This window comes from Phocoena phocoena, chromosome 1 (assembly GCF_963924675.1).
Source record: "Phocoena phocoena chromosome 1, mPhoPho1.1, whole genome shotgun sequence".
Classification (NCBI taxonomy): Eukaryota; Metazoa; Chordata; class Mammalia; order Artiodactyla; family Phocoenidae; genus Phocoena; species Phocoena phocoena.
In genome coordinates, this window is record NC_089219.1 from 108,779,158 (window position 1) to 108,794,786 (window position 15,629).

Genomic DNA, 15,629 nt, shown 5'->3' on the forward strand with positions numbered 1-15,629 from the left:
AAAAGAGTCTGTCTGCAATAATAATGTAGAGGAGGTTAAGCAATTTGCTTGCCTAAGGTCACATTCTGATTGGATTCTAAAACTCATTCTCCTTCCACTAACCCTGGTGTTTCTGCAGCAAAGTGAACTACTTCAACTCAATTTTTTGTCTTCCCAAATGTCTGGGAGAACAGTTTTGTTTTATTTGAGCTTCTCCAGAGTTAATGGGTTTTCTAGTGCCAAATACATACAAAGTGAAGTAGAAATTTGCTAAAGGAATACGTAGAATAGAAACTTAACCTGAAGCAGTCAAGGTTTTTAGGCATTAGGTTCAGTAACTTGATCCATTAGCTCATTTGTCTGTTTATTCATCATCCATCCTTGTAGTAGCAGTTATACAGTTTGAGAACACTGTATTTGGAATAAGTTGTACTAAGTATAAATTGACTCATTTGGTCTTATTTATTGTCTTTTGTCATCTCCAGCTGCCTATCCCCACCGTTTGAATCTCTTTTACCTTGCCAATGATGTCATACAGAACTGTAAAAGGAAAAACGCAATCATATTCCGTGAATCGTTTGCTGATGTACTTCCAGAAGCAGCTGCTCTAGTGAAGTAAGTAAATTCTTAATCCTCTTTGGGATCTAAGCTTAGAAAATTTAGAATTTTAGTTTCCTGTTAGTAAGAACTGTAATAGTTGCACATGCTTGAAGATCCAAGGATATTTTGTCCAAATTGTTCATTGTAACTTTCCTGGTAATACACTTTTTTTTTAAAGACTCTTTCCTCCCTTTTTGAAAACTTGTCAGTTATTTATGCTCTGCCTCTTCTCTCCTAACTTGACCAGGAGAGTGTATCTCCTGGTCATGCTCTCTGGCTGTACTTCTTTCTAACTGCTTTTTCTGTTTTTGTGTTTTTTACACATTTCCATTTTTCTTTCAGAGTCTTTCTGAAATCTTGCCCCCTTCATGAAATCTGTGTAATTAGGGAGAAATGAAAATATTTATTCTTAATTCCATATTGATTTACTCCATTAGCAAAGTTGTGTCCAGCATTTCTCAAAGTGCTGGAACACTTATGTTTGATCTTATTTTTGTCCTGTATTAATAGTGTTTTCCTTGTGTTTCATCCATATTTGTAAGCTGTTTGCTTGGTGTGAGAAACACACACATCTACACACAATTGGAGGATAAACAATTACATGGAAAAATCAAAATAGCTAAATATTTCCTCGAATTATGTACTTTTTAGCATAATATATATTTGAATATATGACTATCATATATTATTGATCCATTTGTTAGTATTAACCCAGTTAGAATGGAATGATCCTTGTTCCTTCCTTTGGATTGTAGACTTAAGATGTCTACTTTGGTATTACAAAAGATTAAAATGTGGTCTTATTTTTATATACTAAGTAATAAAGATTTATACACGTCAGAAGTACATAAAATAATAACAGTAATATCACCTACATTTATTGAGCAGTCATAATTGACCAGATATTATTATTATTATTATACAAAGTGCTTCGTGTACTTCAGGTTGTTTAAACCTGAGAACAACATTTAAAGTGGCTATTACTATTAGCCCCATTTTAAGGCGGAGGAAACTGGCTTAGAGACATTAAGTAGCTTGCCTAAGCTCTCACAGCTACCAGGTTGGGGGCGGGGGGCTGGTATTTGGCAGAATTCCTACCCAAGCCTGTCTAGACCCCGAAGCTTATGTTCTTTGCCACCTAACCACTAGTCTGTGCTGCTTCTTTACATATATACATCCAGTATAATTTTGAGTAAGAAAAGCAGTGTGCTACATGATCTCCACTTAGAGTTTCTGCTGTAAATATCATTATAGTCTTAAAAACTTAACCTAATGTATCCTATACTTAGATTTCATGACCTAGTTCATGGATTAATATAGGGTTGTCACCTTTTATTTTACCATGTAAAGATATTTTTAAAAACAACCACTTTGTATTACTATTTCACAGAAAAACGTAGGAATGGCATAATCTCAGAATAAAGTACAGTCCTTTAAAATTTTAAGCTCTGAAAATGTTTTTAACTCAATGAAGGATATCTTCAGAAACCTATGATAAAATCAGACTTAATGGTGAAGCAATAAAAGCATTTCAGGACAGTAGTGCCCTCTATCATCATTACTGTTCACCATTATGTTGAGATTCCATTCATTTCTAAATAAATAAATAATGAGAAGGCATTTAGAAGAGATAGAATTATCATTATTTGCAGATAATAGGATTACCTACATCAGGGGTGGGCAACCTTTTTCTATAAAAGACCAGATAGTATTTTAGGCTCTGCAGGCCATAGGATCTCTGTTGCCACTACTCAACTCTGCCATTCTAGCATAAAAGCAGCCATAAGCAAATGGGTGTGGCTGTGTTCCTAAAACTTTATTTACAAATCAGGCAGCTGGCCAGATTTGGCTTGAGGTTTGTAGTTTGCTGACCCCTGGCCTACATAGAATCAACTAATAAGAGAGTTCAGTTAAATAGCCAGATTCAAATTCAACGTAGAAAAGCAGTAGATTTCCTATATATGCTAGCAGTAACCAATTAAAAATGTAATTAGAAAAAAAAGATTCCTTTTACAACAAGAAGTACTGCCTCCCCCCCCCAAATAAAGGAAACCCCACCCCAAAATAAATATATTAAGAAGTATGTAAGGCTTTTGTAGAGAAAATTTTATAAGAAGACCTGGATAAGTGAAGAGATAGATACATACTTTTTTTTTGTGTGTGTGTGGTACACAGGCCTCTCACTGTTGTGGTCTCTCCCGTTGCGGAGCACAGGCTCCGGACGCACGCAGGCTCAGCAGCCATGGCTCACGGGCCCAGTCGCTCCGCGGCATGTGGGATCCTCCTGGTCCAGGGCACGAACCCGCGTCCCCTGCATCGGCAGGCAGACTCTCAACCACTGCGCCACCATGGAAGCCCAATACATACTTCTGAAGGGAAAGATTTGGTATTGTTAAAAATATGATTCTCTCCCAATATGTAATCTATAAATTCATTGTGTAATCCCAGTCAGAATCTCAGTAGGGTTTGATGTGGAAGGATACATATTCAAGATAATTGTTTATAAGAACATCAGAGTCAGAGTTCCCCTGTCACTTATCTTGTATATATTTTAAAACAATAATAGAATCAGGAGTAGAAGACTATATCAGTGAAACAGAATATATTCTCACTTATAAAGAAATTAATTATAAAGTATATGATAAATGAGAGTATATTAGGATATGAGCTTTAGTATTCCATAAACAACCCCATCCCATCCCCCTTTTAAATTTCTGTTCACGGTTATATTTTAGACTCATTTCTACCCTTTTGTGAATTCATTTCTCTTAATTTAAGGCTATCATTTAAATCCCTTTAATTGAGGAGGGGCAAATGTTTAGAAGTTCCAGACAGTTAACCCAGGTGAGTGAAGTGGGTAGACTGTAAGGAAAAACCCATCTAAAGGGGGCAACAGCTACTCAGCCCTAGCCTATGGCCATAAAGAAACGAGTTCACTGTTGACCTATGCTTTCAGACCTTCCAAAGATTTCTCATTTTTTAAGCTAGGTCAAAATCTAGATTCTTATATGAAGCCTCCCAATTTTTAAATGTGTGAAGCTAAATCACATTCTAAAAAATTTATTGCTAGCCAAACAAAACACATCTGATGACTAAATTTTGGAGTTACAAATAAATTTTAGTAAGTGGGTGAATTTGCAAATACAGAATCTGCAATTAACGAGAATCAACTGTATCTAGAAATAAATCTTAACAAAAGACGTATGAGATCTCTATTGAAAAAATTATAAAACATAATTGAGAAACAGTATAGAAAACCTAAAGAAATAATTTGTGGATAGGGAAGACTCAATATTTAATGTCATTTCTTCCCAAATTGATTTATAAATCCAAAGCAGTCTTAATTAGGCTCTGAGTAGTGTTTTTCCCCACTATTTTATTAATTGATTTTGAATTTTGTATGGAAGTGCAGAGAGCTCCTTCTTCCCCTTCCCCCACAAAGAGAAAGCCTAGAAACTCTTGAAGAACAACAAGGTGGGAAGACTGGCTCTACCAGATTTCAAGACTGATTATAAAGCTACGATAAATAAAACAGTGTGATATTTGCCCAGAGATAACCAAAGAAACTGGTAGAACATAATACAAAGTCTAGAAACAGACCAGTATATATACTTGGTCTCTGTATGAAACTATTAGGTAGTAGAAAAAGAATAACTTTTTCATAAATATTGCTGGGACAAATTGGCTATATAGAAAAAATTAGATCCCACTCACATCATACACAAAAATCAATTGCATATTAAATACTTAAACATGAAAGAACTACAAATCTTTTGAAGACAATATAGGAGAATATTTCATGACCTTACCTCATAAGATTAATAAATACAGCTACATTAAAATGAAGACCCTTCCATTTAATTGAAAGACACTATAAAGAGTGAGAAGACAAAGGGCTTCCCTGGTGACGCAGTGGTTAAGAATCTGCCTGCCAATGCAGGGGACACGGGTTCAAGCCCTGGTCCGGGAAGATCCCATGTGCCGTGGAGCAGTTAAGCCAATGTGCCACAACTACTGAAGCCCGGGCGCCTAGAGCCCATGCTCCACAAGAGAAGCCACTGCAATGAGAAGCCCATGCACTGCATCAAAGAGTAGCCCCCACTCGCCACAACTAGAGAAAGCCCGCACGCAGCAACGAAGACCCAATGCAGCCAAAAATAAATTTTAAAAAAAAAAGTGAAAAGACAAGCCACAGAGTGGGAGAAAATATTTTTATGCAGTCAACAAAAGGTTCATATCCAGAATATATAAAGAGTTACAAAATAAGAGAAAGACAAAAAATTTGAAGATTTTAGTTTTACCTGGCACTTGTAGAAATCAAACCAGAAATTATTTATATATTTATTAATAACTTTTAAAACAATAAACGTTAATAACCAACACTTAAAATTTTAGTGAAAAGAGTGGTGGTGTTTTGCATTCTTGCCAGATCTCTTTAATGTCTGGCTTAATATCAGACAGCTATATTTTCTTACCTGCTTTTTGCATTCAGTCTGTTCTGATATCATGTCATATAGCCCTAGAACTGCTGAGACATATCATATAAATTAAGTCCCAATCAGAAGACATAAATCACATATCAGTAATTTAAACAGGGAAGATTTAATATGAAGAATCGTTAAGTAGGTAAAAGGTAGCTAACTACTAGAAAGAATAAACTAACTCTAAGGTGTTATGGAATAGTATCTGCTGAAAGCAGCTACTACCTCTGAACCTGAGGGAAAAGTAAATAAGGACTCACCCCACCCCACCCCAAGCTAAGATTCAAACCTGAGGAAAGAGTGGATTGCTGTAAGAACATGCTACCTGTCACTAGTGGTTAAGAAACAGGCTGGAGAGCACTCACCGCTGAACTACAAAAGCTATGCTAAAATGCACCCAGGATGCCTCTAAGCTGATCCACTTGAAAATAGAACACCAAAAGAAGAATCCGTACTGCCTCTTCTAGCCTCTCGGTGTCACTCTAGGGCTCTCTGTTGTCAGAGTCCAACACTGAACCAAGGGGCAATAGAGTTTGCAGAGTCTGGCTCCGGTACCACAAGGGAAGGTCATGTTAGAGCTGAGAGACAGTAAATTAATAACCAGCACACATACGTACCAGATAAGGCATAAATCTTAAAGTCCACCAGTATGAACATTAGCAAGATTGTGGCACAGTGGAAGCTCTTATATACTGTTGCTTTGAGGGTTGATTGGTATAAAACAACCTCATTTTAAAAAGTTTATGTACAGGGCTTCCCTGGTGGCGCAGTGGTTGAGAGTCCACCTGCCGTGGGAGGGGACACAGGTTTGTGCCCCGGTCCGGGAAGATCCCACATGCCGCGGAGCGGCTGGGCCCGTGAGCCATGGCCGCTGAGCCTGCGCGTCCGGAGCCTGTGCTCCGCAACGGGAGAGGCCACAACAGTGAGAGGCCTGCGTACTGCAAAAAAAAAAAAGTTTATGTACAGATCTTGCAATTCCACCCATAGGCTTTTACCCCTGAGCAACTTTTGCATATGTGCAGCAAGATCAGTGGAAGGGAATTTTCATAGCAACATTGTCTATGGTAATAAAAATTTGGGGAATTCCCTAGCAGTCCATTGGTTAGGACTCTTGTGCTTCCACTTTAGGGGGCCCAGGTTTGACCCCTGGTTGGAGAACTAAGATCTCACAAGCAGCGCAGCACAGCCAGAAAATAAATTAATAAAGTGAAAACCCTAATAAAAAAAATTTGGAAACATTTTTCTACAGTAAAGTGAATGAATTGTAGCATACTGGAATACCAGGCAGCAAGGAAAATTAATGAATTTCAGTTATATGCAATGACATAGACAAATCTCATAAAATATTGATTGAAAGTACAAAGGAATATTTACGTATATATAGTATGAATCCATTTATATAAAGTTCAAATTTGGCAAAAAATGAACTCTTGTTTATACCTACCTACACGTTAAAACAAAGAAAAGTAAGGAAACAATTATCACAGAAGTCTACCATCCTAGGTAGGTGGAAGGGATTGTAAACTTGAAGGGGTCCACTCAGGTCCTCTGGGGAGCTAGCGATATTTTATTTCTTGACCTGGGTTGTGATTACATGGCTGTTCACTTTTTAATCATTTGTTTATAATATATATCATATGTAATTATATGCAACTTTTCCATAATGTAAGATTTATTTGGACTAAACAGTTTTCAAATTACAGTATTAAGTAAATGAATTTAAGAAGTTGATTCCTTTTGAAAATCAAATTGACAACCTAGTAGAACAAATTGTATAATCAACCGTAGAGCAGTACAGTATTCCCAATTAGGTATGAACTCTGTGGAGTTTTGTTTGCTCTATCCTTTCACCTTCCTTATACACTTACTATCCTCAAGAAATTTTCCCTTCCTGACTTCTACTTCCTAGTCTGGATTAAACAATTCTTCTTTGCTACCATTATACCTGTCTCTACTTCTGTCATAGCACCTAAAACACTGCCTTGTAATTGATACACATGCTTTTTTTTTTTTTCTATATGCGGGCCTCTCACTGTTGTGGCCCCTCCCGTTGCAGAGCACAGGCTCTGGACGCGCAGGCTCAGTGGCCATGGCTCACTGGCCCAGCCGCTCCACAGCATGTGGGATCCTCCCGGACCGGGGCACGAACCCGTGTCCCCTGCATCGGCAGGCGGACTCTCAACCACTGCGCCACCTGGGAAGCCCGATACACATGCTTTTTGTCACCAGTTTCTATCTCCCAGACATTCTGCTCCCAGCACAATGCTTGTCACATCATAGGTGGTTGGTTAGCTTGATGCATGGATAGAAATACCATGGAGAGCTGTAAAGCTGTATTTCTTAAGTACAGGCCTAGATATTCCTAGGTGGGTCCATAGATATAGTTTAAAGGGTCTGTGGATTGTCTAAGCGTATTAAGTGTCATCCGTATGATTACCTTATTAACAGTTCTGTGACTCATTTTCAGTGGCTGTGTTATCATGTGTTTGTATTTTGACATAAGATAATATTACTTTATCAAAGGCTAATGAGGAAAGGTTAAAGATGGCTTTAATATATAAATAATGGTTTGTATCAGTTGAAGGCACTAATAATTTCGACTAAAAAAAAGTTCATAGTAGTTCAAAAATGGTGAAATAATTGAATGATAATAGTATTATAGGCTTGATAAATTAAAAAAATATTAAATTCAGTGTATATCTTCAGTATTATGTTTGCACTGCACCTTGTACTTGGTTTCGACAAAATATTTATCACTTTAAATCAATGTTAGTATGAATGGTATTTACTGTATTTTTGTTTAATTTGCAAATTCTGATTTATAGTTGAAGAATTATAAAATGTTTTCAGGGGAATCATATGGGGTAAAAAGATAAATGGAGACTTTGTGATCATATTCATAGGAAATCCAAGAGAATTTACAGACTAATGAGGATTCAACCAAGTTGCTGGATACAAATCAACGTATAAGAATCAATAGCATTTCAGTATATCAGAAATAACCAGTTAAAATATAATTTAAGAAAAAAGGAATATTATTAGCAGTAATAACAAAAGCTTATAGGTACCTAGAACAAAAGTGTGTTGAGACCTTTATGAAGAAAATTATAAACTGTTTCAAAAAGACAAAAATCAGCATGTAAATACAGTACACTTTAATCAAGTTCCCAGTAGGACATTTTAAGAAATTTGTTATACTGATTCTAAAATTCATATAGAGGAGTCCGTGTCTTAGGAGTAGTCAAGACTGTTGATAAAAAGCCAAGTTGGGGCTTCCTTGGTGGCGCAGTGGTTGAGAGTCTGCCTGCCGATGCAGGGGACACGGGTTCGTGCCCTGGACCGGGAAGATCCCACATGCCGCGGAGCGGCTGGGCCCATAAGCCATGGCCGCTGAGCCTGCGCGTCCGGAGCCTGTACTCCACAACAGGAGAGGCCACAACAGGAGAGGCCACAACAGTGAGAGGCCCGCATACCGCAAAAAAAAAAAAAAAAGCCAAGTTGGACTTAACATATGAAATATCAAGAATTATTATTTGACTATAGTAATTAAAAGAGTATGGTATTAATACAAGCATAGACAAATAGATTTAAGGAACAAAACAGAGAGCCCACAAATGGACTCATACATATATGGGACCTCTGTAAATGGTAGCAGTTGCATTACAGTTCATTGGGGGGAAGATGAACTCTTCAATAAGTGATTCTGGGACATGGACTTTCTGTGTGGAAAAAATAAAATTAAATGTTAAATGTTTCCCAACACAGTACACAAAAATATATCCCAAATGAATTACCTTGATGTATAAAACAAAACGTTAAAATGTTAGAAGAAAATATGAATATGTTCATGACTATAAGGGTTAGTTTAGAAAGCTCTTAAGACACCAAGAACAGAAATAAAGAAAAGTATTTGTAAATTTAAGTACATCAAAATTAAACTTCTACATTATAGAAGACACCATAAAATTAAAGACAAGTGACACACTAGGGAAAACATTTGTTATAGGCAAATAAAAAAGATAAGTTTTATAAATGGGGATTATTTTAGGAGATACAGAGTAGCAAGTTTTTAGAGATAAAAATCTCTCTCCATCTAATTTCTGAGCTACAAGGTTTTTGGAATTAAGTATTGACTGCCTCCTCCTTGAGTTGACCCAATATTTGGTCTTCCATTCAGTCAGTTGGCAAATATTTATTAAGAACCTGCAAGATATATAGCACATTATTCTGATGATGTCCCAGAAATAAGATACTGATAAAGAAAAGATATTCTTGAGTGAGGCACAAGATTATGCTGTTTGGTTCTGGTTTGGTTTTGTTTTGTTTTTTTGCCACTCTGCGCAGCTTGTGGGATGTCAGTTCCCCAACCAAGGACTAAACCTGGGCCCTCGGCAGTGAGAGCGCGGAGTCCTAACCAGTGGACCGCCAGGAAATTCCCTAGTTCTCTTTATTTTATCTGTGATACCTGGGCACCTCTTGTACTCCTTATCAACTTTATGCCTTGAAATAATTGGCTAATACCTTGCTGTTTTAAAAGTGGTCCAGGGGCGAGGGTTGCTAGCATAGGAAGCATCTATTCAACATCCTAGCAATTCTGCAAGTCAGTCAGTTTTTTTGTTACTTGTAAGTCAAACAACAAAGTTTATATTTAATCATGTTGTGTGTGGTAATAATTGTATGTTCTGTAGAAATTAAGGTTGTGATCAGTAATGGCTGAAATAGAGGTCTAGAATTACAAGGTAAGTAAAACTGCTATTTTGGATTTTGTTTTGGTTTTTTATTTTAGTTGAATTTGTAAGTTCAAGAGATGGTTGGATTGTGGAAGTTTGAGAGTTCTGTGTTCATATAAAGAACGAATCTAGCCAAGAATTTTAGAGCTAACAGAAATTGTTTAGTAAAAATCATTTTACAAATGAAGAAACCTAGTTCCCAAAAGACTTCTCACTGAAACCAGAACTAAAACCTCTAGTTTCCCCATCTAGTGCTGTTTTTTACTATATTATACCCTGGTCTTATTTTTATGATTTCTTAGCAGTTGCTGTTTTTCCAGCATATTTTACTTGAGACTTCGGTGAATAGCTGTTGGGACTTCATAATGAATAGTTGGATTTGAAAATGACAAAATCCAGTTGTCATTCATTCATTTACTATTTAGTGAACACTTTGTAGGTGCTGAAGAAGCAACAGTAAATAAGTTATAACTCCTGGCAGGAGGAAGCTCTGTAAACAGACATTTACAGATAATTATGACTTGGCTTCTGGCTGAATGGCCAGCCATCAATTCCAAAGGGTCCTTTTTTATAAAACAATTACATTCTTGACAAAATATTAGCTGAACCAATAACAGTGGACATATTAGAATGGCAGAGCTGACATTAATTAGTATGCCTATCTCAGAGTACCTACCACACGATCTGGGCTCTGGAAAGGGGATAAAGTAGTCTTGAGTCATAAGTCCCCCTGGCTTCCAGTATAGATTTGCTCTCCAGGAACACATTTCCTACTTAGATCACCAGGAATCTCACAGATCAAAAAAATATGTGCTCACCATCAAAGGTCGCCAAATACATTGGGAAACAAAGCACCACAAAGGAGAATCAGCAGATTTAGATCCCCTCACAATGAGCTTCAGATACTAGAATTATCAGACAGGGTATATAAGACAATTATAAGAGATGTTAAAGAAAGATTAAATGGAATAAAATGAACAATGGATAAGATATTTGGGCAAAAGAACCAGTAGGAATTCTAGAAGGGAAAAAGAGATTAAGCTAGAAAATAGTTCTGAAGAAATTAGAATGCAGCAGTAGAGAGAAGGAAGTAGAAAAATGAAGAATAGAATGAAAGGCCTAATTAACATCAAATGAGAATCCTGGAGGAGAGAACTTCTGAGTTCTTTCAAAGAGGTAATGGCTGAGAACACTTTGAAAGTGATGAAACAAAACAAAACATGAATCTTCAAAGATAGGAAGCACAACATATACTAACCAGGGTAAATAAAAAATTTATACCTAGTCATTCATTGTGATGAAATTACAAAACAAAAAGATTTTTAAAAGCAGCCAAAGCGTTCACACCTACTAGGATAACTAATTTAAAAACAAAATAAAACCAGAAAATAAGTGTTAGAGAGAATGAGGAAAAACTTCTGCATCTCTGTAGGAATGTAAAATGGTGCAGCTGCTATGGAAAAAGTTTGATGGTTCTTCAAAAGTTAAACAGAGAATTACTATATGATCCAGCAGTTCTACTCCTGGATATGTACAAAAAAAAAATGAAAGCAGGAAATCAAATGGATGTTTGTACACCCTTGTTCATAACAGCACTTTTTACAATAGCCAAAAGAAGGAACCAGCCCAATTTTCAGATGAACAGATAAACAAAATATGGTATATACATAAAACAGAATATCATTCAACCTTAAAAAGGAGAGAATTCTGACACATGCTACAATGTAGATGAATCTTGAAGACATTATGCTAAGTGAAATAAACCAATCACAGAAGCACAACTATTGTATCATTCCACTTATATGAAGTAACTACAGTAGTCAGATTCATAGAAACAGAAGGTAGAATTGTGGTTATATGGGAAATATTGTATGACTCCATTTATAGAAAATGTCTAGAATAGGTAAATCCATAGAGACAGAAAGATTAGAAATTGTTAGGAGCTGGAGGAAAGGGGTAATACGGAGTTAATTGTTTACTGGGTACAGAGTTTCTGTTTAGGGCAGTGAAAATTGTTGGAAACAGACAGAGGTCATTGTACAACATTGTGGATATAACTAATGCCACTGAGTTGTACATTTAAAATGGTTAAAATGGCAAGTTTTATGTTATTATTTTATGACAGTTGAAAAAACAAAGTAGTCAAGAGAAAAGACAGTCAGATCACATGCACAAGGACTACAGTTAGACTGACAACAGACTTCTAAACTGCAACAGTGAAACCAGAAGGCAGTTACGAAAAATATTTTTATAGCATTGAAAGAAAATAGCCGTCAACATGGATTTGTGGGACTTCCCTGGTGGCGCAGTGGTTAAGAATCTGCCTGCCAATGCAGGGGACACGGGTTTGAGCACTGGTCTGGGAAGATCCCACATGCCATGGAGCGACTAAGCCTGTGAGCCACAACTACTTAGCCTGTGCTCTAGGGCCCGCGAGCCATAACTGCTGAAGCCCTCGTGCCTAGAGCCCATGCTCCACAGTGAGAGGCCGCGACAATGAGAAACCTGTGCACCACAACGAAGAGTAGCCCCCATTTGCTGCAACTGGAGAAAGCCCGCGTGTAGCAATGAAGACCCAATGCATCCAAAAATTAATTAATTAAAAAAAAACATGGATTTGCATACAAAGCAAGACTACTTTCAAGAGCTAGACAAACCATATAAAGATGATTCTCCAGAGAAACAAAAACTGAGAACAATTTACCATCAACAAACTTCTGAATCACTTTTACTCTGGGAAGTTAGCAGTAAGAGGGATGGTGAATCATACTAGCAATAAAATATATGAAATACCTAAGAATAACCTTAACAGGAAATATGTGAGACCTTTATGAATAAATTGTATTTGGGAATGTTGAATATAAATTTATTAATGCTTTGCTGCAGTAAAGAATAATGTATTAATAATTCATAGATAATAATTAGAAAATAATGCTTTGTTTAAATTAATATATTCTCCTAATATAATTCAAATTAAAAATGCCAAAGTATCACCTCTTTTGGAACTTAACATTACTCTAAATTTACTCCAGGAAAATAAGCAAATGAGAATATAAGAAATGTTCTGAAGTATAATCGTAATGAGGGAAGATAAGCTACAGTTTTGAAGATAATACAGTATAGTGTAAAAATGGATCAATGGTGCAGAATTTACAGCCAAGAAAAAGATTAATAATTATATTCTAGAGGAAGCACAGTAAATGAGGAAAAGAGAAATTATGATATTGAAACAATTAATTGGAAATCTGTTTAGATTAGAGCTTAACTTTACATTTATACACCAGCGGTCTTTAAATGAATTATACAGCTGAACATTAAAAAGAAATATTAGGGTATGCCTATTTTCCATTAATTAAATTAATAAATAAACCAAAACAGAGGAGGAAAAAAAGAAACGTTAATCATGAAAAGAGAGATGAAAGAAAATAAGTTATAATGTAAAAAATCTCTGGTAGGAGGACTTTCTACACTTAAAACCTGGCAGTAGACAAACATTCAAAGAAGATTTAGTACCTGTCCTCCTCAAACTATTTTAAAAAATTGAAGAGGAGGGAACACATCCTAACTTATTTTACGAGTCTGGTCACCCTGATACTAAAACCAGACAAAGACAACACACAAAAAAGAAAATTACAGGCCAGTATCTCGTGAACATAGATGCAAAAGTTCTCAACAAAACATTAGCAAGCCAACTCAGAAATTAACCCACATACCTATGGTTAACTAATCTTCAACAAAGGAGGCAAGAATATACAATGGAGAAAAGATAGTCTCTTTAGCAAGTGATGTTGGGAAAACTGGACAGCCACATGTAAATCAGTGAAGTTAGAATACTTCCTCACACCATACACAAAAATAAACTCAAAATGGCTTAGAGACTTAAATATAAGACGTGACACCATAAAACTAGAAGAGAGCATAGGCAAAACCTTCTCTGACATAAATCATAGCAATGTTTTCTTAGGTCAGTATCCCAAGGCAAAAAAAAAATAAAAGCAAAAGTAAACAAGTGGCACCTAATTAAACTTACAAGCTTTTGCACAGCAAAGGAAACCATAAACAAAATGAAAAGACAACCTATGGACTGGGAGAAAATATTTGCAAACAATGAGACTAACAAGGGCTTATTTTCCCAAATATTCAAATAGGTCATACAGCTCAATATCAAAAAAACAAACAACCCAATCAAAAAATGGGCAGAAGACCTAAACAGACTTTTCTCTAAAGAAGACATCCAGATGCCCAACAGGCACATGAAAGGATGCTCAGCATCACTAATTATTAGAGAAATGCAAATCAGAGCTACAATGAGGAATCACCTCACCAGTCAGAATGGCCATCATCAAAAAGTCTACAAATAATAAATGCTGGAGAGGGTGTGGAGAAAAGGGAATCCTTGCCTACAGTGTTGGTGGAACTGTAAATTGGTGCAGCCACTGTGGAGAACAGTATGGAAGTTCCTTAAAAAAACTAAAAATAGAGTTACCGTATGATCCAGCAATCCCACTCCTGGACATGTATCCAGAAAAGATGAAAACTAATTCAAAAAGATACATGTGCCCCAGTGTTCATAGCAGCACTGTTTGTAATAGCCAAGATGTGGAAGCAACATAAGTGTCCATCGACAGATGAATGGGTAAAGAAGATGTAGTGTGTGTGTGTGTGTGTGTGTGTACACACACACACATACAATGAAATATTACTCAACCATAAAAAAGAATGAAATAATGCTGTTTGCAGCAACATGGATGGATCCTAGAGATTATCATACTACATGAAGTGAGTTAGAGAAAGACAAATATATGATATCACTTACATATGGAATCTTTTAAAATGATACAAATGAACTTATTTACAAAACAAAAACAGACTCACAGACATAGAAAACAAACTTCTGGTTACCAAAGGGGAAAGCGTAGGTGGATAAATTAGGAACTTGACATTAACAGATACACACTACTATATATAAAATAGATAAACAACAAGGTCCTACTGTATAGCACAGGGAACTATATTCAATACCTTGTAATAACCTATAATGGAAAAGAATGGGAAAAAGAATATATATGTGTATAACCAAATCACTTTGCTGTACATCAGAAACTAACACAACATTGTATGGGGCTTCCCTGGTGGCTCAGTGGTTAAGAACCTGCCTGCCAGTGCAGGGGACACGGGTTCAAGTCCTGGTCCGGGAAGATCCCACATGCTGTGGAGCAACTGGGCCCATGTGCCACAACTACTGAGCCTGTACTCTAGAGCCCGTGAGCCACAACTACTGAGCCCGTGTGCCACAACTACTGAAGCCCATGCTCTGCAACAACAGAAGCCACCACAATGAGAAGCTCATGCACTGCAGTGAAGAGTAGCCCCCGCTCACCGCAACTAGAGAAAGCCGGTGCAGAGCAATGAAGACCCAATGCAGCCAAAAATAAATATAAATAAAATAAATAAATTTAAGAAAAAAGAAACTAACACAACATTATAAATCAACTATATGTCAATTAAAAAAAAAAGGAAAAATATGTTAGCAAGCTGAATCATAAAAGGATCATAGACCATGATCCAGTGTGATATATTCCAAGGATGCAAGGGTGGTTCAACATCTGTAAATCAGCATGATACATTAACAAAAAGAAGGATTAAAAAACATATGATCGGGCTTCCCTGGTGGCACAGTGGTTGAGAGTCTGCCTGCCGATTCAGGGGACGCGGGTTCGTGCCTCGGTCCGGGAGGATCCCATGTGCGGCGGAGCGGCTGTGACCGTGAGCCGTGGCCGCTGGGCCTGCGCGTCCGGAGCCTGTTGCTCCGCAGCGGGAGGGGCTACAACAGTGAGAG

General features: G+C 36.9%; 1 protein-coding gene across 10 annotated transcripts in view; it reads left to right on the plus strand.

Moving 5' to 3' along the window:
• RPRD2 (regulation of nuclear pre-mRNA domain containing 2) overlaps window positions 1-15,629 on the plus strand; it is a 79,890-nt gene that overhangs the window by 35,871 nt on the left and 28,390 nt on the right. For all 10 annotated transcript variants that reach the window (XM_065877256.1, XM_065877270.1, XM_065877264.1 and 7 more), the window contains exon 2: window positions 465-594. In XM_065877256.1, the coding sequence (XP_065733328.1) occupies window positions 465-594 (130 nt within the window). The remainder of the gene's footprint in view (window positions 1-464; window positions 595-15,629) is intronic.